The sequence below is a fragment of the Sphaeramia orbicularis genome, chromosome 24 (assembly GCF_902148855.1).
Source record: "Sphaeramia orbicularis chromosome 24, fSphaOr1.1, whole genome shotgun sequence".
NCBI classification, from domain to species: domain Eukaryota; kingdom Metazoa; phylum Chordata; class Actinopteri; order Kurtiformes; family Apogonidae; genus Sphaeramia; species Sphaeramia orbicularis.
Genome location: NC_043979.1, coordinates 25,413,239 through 25,421,719, shown reverse-complemented (window position 1 = coordinate 25,421,719; position 8,481 = coordinate 25,413,239). Strand labels below are relative to the sequence as shown.

Genomic DNA, 8,481 nt, shown 5'->3' with positions numbered 1-8,481 from the left:
GGAATGATTCTACTGAAACTTGTTTGTGTGATATCCATGCGCTTCTGTGATTTTCATATGTTCTGAAAATATTTGTCAGTAAAACATTATGCATTCATTTGTTAAAATGAACTTTTCTACTACACTCAACAGGTACGATCTCATCCCAAAAAGTAGCCACGTAAGTGTAAAAGTACACAAAGTCAAGGACTTGGGGGGGAGGGGGGGGCAGTTTTGAAATTTTTGTTTGGATAAAGACCAAGCACCTGTCAGTGGTTAGAATGTTACGGCTGATGGGTGTACGACATTAGAAATGCTCTTCATGAGTCACATGTCACACGACTCATGACATGTTCATCACTGATAGAGCTAAATATAACATGTATGATGTTTGTAAAAGAAATCCACTCAACAAGTTTAGGTAATAAAACTGAAATATTTAATGTTTCATTGCTTTTGGTTCCTTAAATAGTTACAAGTATTTATACATCGTGTATATACGACAGTGAGTACGTGTTCAAGCAGTTGAGCTTAAAAAACAAAAATAAACCTGCTGAGATATTGTGTGGCTGAATATTTCTCCGAACATATTGGCCATGAAGTAACAACATACTGTTCCTGTAGTTAAAAAACAAACAAAAAAACAATAACTGTTTTTGTGTTAAATAACATGTCTGTTTGATCAGCACTGAGAGGAAATTAAAAACGGAAAAACACATGGATAATAACTATGCATAGCAGAAACAATAACATGACTCCAAACAGACGCTGCTTCATACAAACGTTTGGCTTTGTGCAACTGACTGCTGCTCATGACACTGATTATCAGAAAACTCATGAATTCTTTCGGTCTTGTGTTGACATTAAAACATCTTGACATAATTTCAGCGAGCTCCTCTTCGGCCCGACATGGAAAAAGCAGCTCAGGACAAAGGCTGTTGTCTGGTAGAACCGATTAGATTTAAGAGCATTTAAAGTGGCAGAGATGCAACATGATTTTTTATTTCTGACTGTGGGTCCATCTTTATATTAAGTGTCTGGACATGATGTCATTGATGCATCTTAATTCGAACATTTTCAGCTCATTTCTCATACGACATATAATGCAAATATGTAGAAAAACATTTACTGATAGAAGATGTGGAGCAGTCTTTTGGGTTTGCTGATAGTGGCCATACTTAGGATATTTCTAGTTCCAGTCTTTAAATAACACTTGTCAAACTCACAAGTGTTGCAACACAACCTTACCATGCTCCTACTGTCAAATACAAAGGAAAAACAGCATTTTTTAGGCGACTTTGTGGGAGTTGTGCGTGTTTTTTTGTAAAGTGTTGTTGACTTTATGCAGCTAAAGGAGCTTTGACTCATTGACGTGAATATCACAAGTCCAGCATGAGCACCCGAGGGTCTTCCACCACTGATTTGATCTTGCGTAAGAAAGTGACCGCCTCCCTGCCGTCAACAAGTCGGTGGTCGTACGTCAGCGCCACGTACATCATGGGCCGGATTTCCACCTATGAAACCAGGATTGGGTTGTGTTTACTGGGCCTGAAACCGTTTGTGATACAGTTGTAGCGTGTTTTTTCCAATAGGGGGCTCACCTTGCCGTTGATGGCCATGGGTCGGTCAAAGATTCCGTGCATGCCCAGGATGGCAGACTGAGGGGGGTTGATGATGGGAGTGCCGAACAAAGAGCCGAACACACCGCCATTACTGATTGTAAACGTACCTCCATCCATATCCTCAACGGCGAGTTCGTTTTTACGTGCCTGTATGAAGGAGAATGTGGAATGTTTGTCCCAAATAGCAGAGTTTTCCATAAAATGTCAAACAGAAAATGCAAATTAACCCTTAAAAGCCTAGAACTATTTCTGTGGTGACTTCCAAATGAATTCTTCCTTTACATTGAACTTTTACTGAGTGATTTATCACCATTTATCATAATATTATCCTCTGTTTTGCATGTTTCAGTGTAAATCAGACAATTTTTCTCTATCTAATTTACTGATCATGCATATGTTCAAAAAGCTGAGAGTAATTTCAAAGGTTATTATATACCATTCCCACAATGTACTTCACGACAAAATTTCTGAAAAAGGCCCGAGCAACATTTTGGTTTGGTATGTAAACAAGCAGACTGTGTTCATGATGGAGTCATCTCCAAAGTTATTCACCATGAGGGAAGTGATTCAGGGGTCTAAGCACGGAAAGACTAAAGGGTTAGCGATAATTAGGCTATCACTCGGGTTTTACAGATTTGAAAAAAATTAGTGATGAAAGTCATACGCTGCTTTCAAAACAATGCAGTAATGTGAGAATGCTCTTTTATTTTTTACCTTTTCTCCCAGTGCATTAATGGCTTTCTCAATATCAGTGAAGTTCATGGTCTCGACGTTACGGATCACCGGTACAACAAGTCCCTACAGAAAAGTTCAAGACAGACATTTCACTGAGGAATTTACAATCAACACCCAGCAGCAGTGGTTTTCCCCACATACTGTATGTATTTTGGTATCAGTGCTTTCATGTATGTTTTATAAAGGCAGAAATAATACCTTTGGAGTGGCAACAGCAACACTAATGTCCACATAGTCCCTGTAGATGATCTCTTTGGTGGTGTCATCAATAACTGTGGTAACAATAAATAAATAAATATTTTCTTCTATTGCTAAAATAACTGAATATGGGAGAAAACATGTTGGTAGCAATGGTGATACAGGTCAATAAAGTGAAAAAAAAAAACAAAAACAGTTCAAGTGTGAGTTTTTCTTACCAGCATTAACAGCAGGTTGGTCAGTCAGAGCATGAGCTGCAGCTTTAACAAACGCTGACATAAAACCCAGTTTGATGTTGTGCTTTTTCAAGAAAGCGTCCTTATGGAATTTCCTCATCTCCTGAATGTTGCTGAAACATTGTAGAAAGCATTATAAACAGGGGTTCTGCTGGTTTTGTTCGTGAGGGTTGAGCATAACATCTCTGCTCACAGGTCACATACAGACCAATATGACCTCATGTGGGTCAGACCAGTAAAATAATAACTGCATTACCAAGAAATAATGTCAACTCCAAACTTTGAGTAAAAAAATTAAATTTCATTATTGAAAATGTTTACACAGAAGGATCATTAAAAAATGTGAACATAAAACCCTGAAATTTCTTCAGAAAAATGCATTTTTAGTATTATGTCTAAGCTTATTTACACATGTGCATTACAATCTACAGATCATAGTGGATCTACAAAGACACAAAACATTTAGTAACAGGCAGAATATTGTTGAAATTACACTTCTCTTGTTCATATTTGTTATTATTTTTTTTTACTTATATACTTTTTTTTTTTGAAAGGACAGTCTGTAAATGTGTTTTCACGTAATTTTACTTTTACACTAAAAGAGAAAATTTGGAGTTGTCACTATTTATGGGTTATGATACTCCAATCCCAAGTTCGACCCACTTGAAATTGAATTGAGATTGAACAATTCCACTCAAATTTGACACCTTTGATTGTTAATGTCATCAGTGGAATCTTTGCATTTCACAAATTCATCCCATGGGAGTATTTAACACTGGTTAACAACCCACAAAAGCCCAGTAACACCTGTGACAGAGTCAGATGTATCCATCTGGACTGAATTCATAATAAAAAACAGCATAAAACTCTGAGTCAGAGTGAGTTTTTCTGGTTCACCTCATGTCCACCTCATTGAAGGTGGTCAACATGGCGCAGGTGTTCTGAGCCTCCTTCAGCCTCTGGGCGATCCTCAGCCGCATACGGTTCATTTTCACCTGCACAACAAAACCCATGGTTGAACTCCCTCTGCTGAAGGGTTTACACATGTTCAGTTGGCTGTGTTGTTAAATATGTGTCACCCTGCTTTCTCCTCTGCTTCCTGCTGCAGAAGGACCTGGAGCTGCATGAGTCGGTTTGACAGCGGAAACTACAGGTTGAGACAGAAAGAGACATTCAGGAAACATCCTGTTAAGTAAATGAATAGAATAATATGGGGAGTAAAGAGGAAAATTTGCTTTGTATGAAGTAGACACGGACCAGGTTGGGCTTTGGGGGCCTGTGGTGGCACCGGAGGCATGGCAGCAGGAGTTGGTGTTGGAGGAGGTGGTGGTGGAGGAGGGGACGGAGGGGCTGCAGCAGGCGCTTCAACAGCTGGAGAGGGAGCAGCTTTGGCAGCACCAGCTGAGGACAGAGTCAAAAGTAGATAAAACTATTCACATTTAGACTTTATTTACTATCCATTACATTTTAACCACATGTTTATCTGTCAGTAACAGGCTGTACTTGTTTTCAAGCAGAATTTTTGGGTCAAAATGTGAAATTCTGAGAATTAATGAGAGAATGGGTTTTACTCAAAAGGAATATTTGTCTCAGTCTCACCAGTTCTACTTCAAAACATTGTCTGCACATTACAGGACATTCACTTTACAGGTTCTTTCTCATGGAAGATTTATGAAATGTATTATAGAAATGTACATAAACTAATATCTACTTGTCATAACACTTTATCATATACATTGAAAATATCAGTTAAACGGCACTTGTCATTTGTTTTTTAATTCATTTTATATTTTGCACATTTGATTTGAGGTAGATAATTTCTAAAAATTTTAGACCAGTAATATTACTCCTTTTTTGGTAGCATAGGTAACAACATAAAGAGGCTGCTTTGCGTGTGCTGTCACAGGGATCGGAGGAAACGCACACCTCCTTTCCGTAGTTTGAAGAGAGGCGTTCCTCCTTCTACTTTGCCTCCGTCTGGAACCAGCAGCTCCTCGATGACACCGGCTGCAGGAGCTGGGACTTGTACCGACGTCTGGAAGCACAAAACGCACCACAAAGCTTTATTTATCCGCTTCGGTGAAAACTAACACACTGATTTTGCTGGTTTCCGAGCAGTGGCTTGCATTTTTTTCAAATACCTTGTCAGTTTCAATTTCACACACAACTTCATCCTCTGTCACTGAGTCTCCCACCGCTGAAAATGAAGGAATGTACATCAGTGGCCAAGGTTTAATTACTGCATTACTTATCTCATTAGAATAATATGCACTGACTAATACCAACCTTTCTCCCACCTCACATCGCCTTCTGAAACAGACTCTGCAAATGCAGGAGTTTTGACTGTGACTACTTCATCCCCTGTAGAAAAACAACACAAACAGGAAGTTAAACAGAGCCAACACTTGTGTTGAGTCCAATTGTTGAGAATTACTGTGGTACGTACTGTGAACAGCAGATGTCTTGAAGTATCTGATGTGGAAGATATTCGCTGCGGATGGAAATTCACATCTGCAAGAAAAACAGAAAAAGGGACTTGAGTGCTTCATGAAACTAAACAGGATTAGCATTTCAAAACATTTTCCTACACACTCTACAACCAGAACACAATCAGAGAAAGCACTTACGGCTGAGAATTCCTGTACGCTGGTCGGCTGCAGACAGAGAGGCCTTCAAGTCCAGAAGAAAATGCAGAAGCAGAAACAAGGAAATCAACAAAAGCAGCAGTGGCTACATCTTCTACATGATATATGGTTCACTCTAAGCTGCTGTTAAACACTTGTGGGCTCCTCAAACATGTCATCATAGATATTTATTTGTGGACATCAAAATCAAGAGACTGAATGTTACATTACTGCTGATTCAGTTAAGAACAACTCCAGAAGTACACTCACCAGAAACACTTTGTCGAACCAACACGTTATTGGCCTGAAAACAAAATAAAAAACAGAACAGTCACATTAACCACACTTTAAAAACAACCAAAGTAGTGGGAGCTGAGTAGCCTAGAGCCTCAACTTGTGGTTCAAGATGGATCGAGTGTTTTTAACATCGGAAATATTCAACTCAACTGACTTTCTGATATGCCACTTAAACATGGAACTTTCTGCAGGAATCTTTGGGTGGAGGGACTCAGCATGTTTCCAATAGAGCAACCAGAGTCTAAAATTAGATCCAGGAATTTATTATAGACCCAAAAAAATCTCTGCTCAGGGATAGTGCTTTCTGATTTTTGATTGGTCAGTACTCATTGCATTTTATTTTATTTCATACTATTTTTGCTTCAACACATCAGTGTATAGTTAGAGGACATAACAGAGAAAGCATAGCATAAGACAAGAGGACTGAGAAGAAGTCCTGATCTTATTTTTTAGGCATGTTGTTCAACATTTATGCACAAAAAACATGTAGAAAACTAGCATCACATTTTCACATATCGGCGAACTAATTTGCCTTATTATTGTGGATCTTTAGATCAGGCCAAAGACACAGAAACACTGTATAGGTGCAGAAGATGACATGAACATTGTGAAACTTCACATTTCAGAAAAGCCACATCAACAGTCATTCACTTCATCCTTTCAATTAAACAACAGTAGTTTCAGACACAAACAGGCTGGTGGAGGGAAGGGTTGTATGTGTATGAGTCATGTGTGTTGGGTATTTTGAGGGCAGAACCTCTGGTGAAGGAGCCTGGATTCTTTTACACTGATGTTTATGTGGTGACCTGATATAAACCTATGGATATAGGACTCCACAGGAAGGCGAAGCTGCAGAAACACACTAAAAACATCCACAGTGGCTCAAAGCACAGACATTCAACCTCCAAACTGCATGGCTTTGAGACATTCAGCAGGACTAGAACCAGTAGGCTGCTGAACCAATAACATGTCTTTGTAATTCTAGCTTCAGTCTTCTCACATCAACTTCTGCAATCTGTTCCATTTTAATAGTTCAAAGTCTAGCCTCTCCATAGATAGACTTTGAACCATCTTTGGCTAAAAATAACTATTTAATACACCACATCATAAAGGACTAAATGTTCAATTTAGTCAAACAATAAAAGGAGAATAATAAAAACTGTTGCTTGCTTGTCACCAAAAACAGTCCATTATCTCAACCAGACAACGAATGAAAAATATTGTTACCGGCAACTGTTTTCATAACTAAGGAATGATTAACTTGATTTCCAAACAAAAAAGGCAAACAAATGCCTCTCAGGTGTGCCAATTTGTCTTGTTCCATGCTCTTTCCTCCCTCAGAAAGAGTCAAACAAATTTCTTCAGTGTTTTGTTACTGGCTGGTAAAAATGAGCACTCAACACACTGCTATGATCTGTGGCAGATTACAAGATAACCATTTACAACAGGGTGTCAAACTCTGGTCCTCGAGAGCTGATATCCTGCATGTTTTAGATATTTCCCTCTTCCAGCACACCTGGTTCAATTAATGATAAGCTCATCATCATGTTTTGCAGGAGCCTGATAATGATGTATGGCTTCTAGGTGTGATGGAAGATTAAAATATCTAAAACATGCAGGATACTGGCCCTCGAGGACTGGAGTTTGACACCCTTGTTTTACAAACTACATGATTAGTCGATTGATTAACAATATAATATACAGATTACTTGTTGCAACACATCCACTAGCTGACATTTAAAAGCACATGCAACCACATAATGGTCAAATTAAACAGGAAGAAATAACCTTTACCTGCAGCCTTAAAGGTATAACAATATCACAACTCACATTAACTTTAGAAGGGAGGAAATACTGCAGGGGTTAAAGGTCAAAGTGTATCAGGTTTTTGTTTTGTTTTGTTTTTTTTTACCAACAGCAATATATAAAATAAAATAAAGTACTATGTGTTACTGCTTTGACTGATATTTCAGTTTCAGTTATTGTCTAGAACTTGAAGTCCAGCTGAAGTAGTGAGAGCAAAGCCCCAGCACATACATGTAACATGACATGAGTTATTTCTGTCAGGTCAGCGACTTATAACTAAACACCATAAACATGTTAAGCTAGTGTTCAAGTACAAAAATAAACCAGGACACACAGGTTATTATTTCCTAGCTTACATGCTAGCTTTGATAAGTGCTGCTACTTTTGACATAACGACACTTTTACATGAAACTCCTTCCTCCAAACCGTCAGAGTTAATGGGGTAATATTTTTAGCTTCTTCCCAAACTTCTGCCGCTTGAGGAGCTGTCAGTGTCGGTCTGCCCTTGGTGGGCGAGGCCCTGCTGCTCCGGCTAATGTCAGCTAGTTAGCCCGAGCCACAGTTCACTAACGCCGGCCACTTTTAGCGGTAAACCAGCCCGACAACACCGCCTGGTCCTCCCACATACCTGGTTCACCGCTGACAGAGAGCGGCCGAGCGTCCGATACACGCAGTGGGATCTGGATAACATGGCGGTGGAGTGAAGCTGCCGGGTCGGGTCCCCGTGTGCATGAAGCCGTAGGAGCGATTGACGGAAGCCCGCTTAGGAGGCGGTCCGGCCGGGAGGAACCAATGCGGCCGGCCGGGGGGGTGGTGGGGGTACGGGACCAGTAAGACGGAGATTTAAAAAAAAAAAAAAAAAAATCACAATTAAAGCCTGGATCCTAAATCAAACCTCAAACTATTTAATCTTAAGAAAACGCACTTTAAAAAAATAAAAAATAAAATAAAAAATTTAGGGCTAACAGGACTGTACCATTACCT

The 8,481-nt window shown here is 39.4% G+C and overlaps 1 protein-coding gene across 1 annotated transcript; it reads right to left on the bottom strand.

The window, feature by feature from the left end:
* Positions 1 to 401: 401 nt before the first annotated feature.
* On the bottom strand, positions 402 to 8,269 carry LOC115415541 (dihydrolipoyllysine-residue succinyltransferase component of 2-oxoglutarate dehydrogenase complex, mitochondrial-like). Its single transcript, XM_030129138.1, has 15 exons — positions 8,126 to 8,269; positions 5,665 to 5,698; positions 5,398 to 5,440; positions 5,217 to 5,281; positions 5,057 to 5,131; positions 4,912 to 4,967; positions 4,697 to 4,805; positions 4,028 to 4,171; positions 3,850 to 3,917; positions 3,668 to 3,765; positions 2,753 to 2,883; positions 2,535 to 2,608; positions 2,316 to 2,399; positions 1,581 to 1,748; positions 402 to 1,493 (listed from the first exon to the last, which is right to left on the bottom strand). Exons 1-15 carry the CDS (start codon positions 8,186 to 8,188, stop codon positions 1,359 to 1,361), a joined length of 1,347 nt encoding a protein of 448 aa, XP_029984998.1. The 5' UTR covers positions 8,189 to 8,269; the 3' UTR covers positions 402 to 1,358.
* Between the last annotated feature and the right edge of the window lie 212 nt (positions 8,270 to 8,481).

Excerpts from the sequence above, each read along its gene's own strand:
- LOC115415541 (XM_030129138.1), bottom strand. The coding sequence starts at position 8,188 with ATGTTATCCAGATCCCACTGCGTGTATCGGACGCTCGGCCGCTCTCTG. Across the intron at positions 5,282-5,397 it reads GCGTACAGGAATTCTCAGCC|ATGTGAATTTCCATCCGCAG; the intron begins GTAAGTGCTTTC and ends TTTTTCTTGCAG. Across the intron at positions 1,749-2,315 it reads TTAATGCACTGGGAGAAAAG|GCACGTAAAAACGAACTCGC; the intron begins GTAAAAAATAAA and ends TCCTTCATACAG.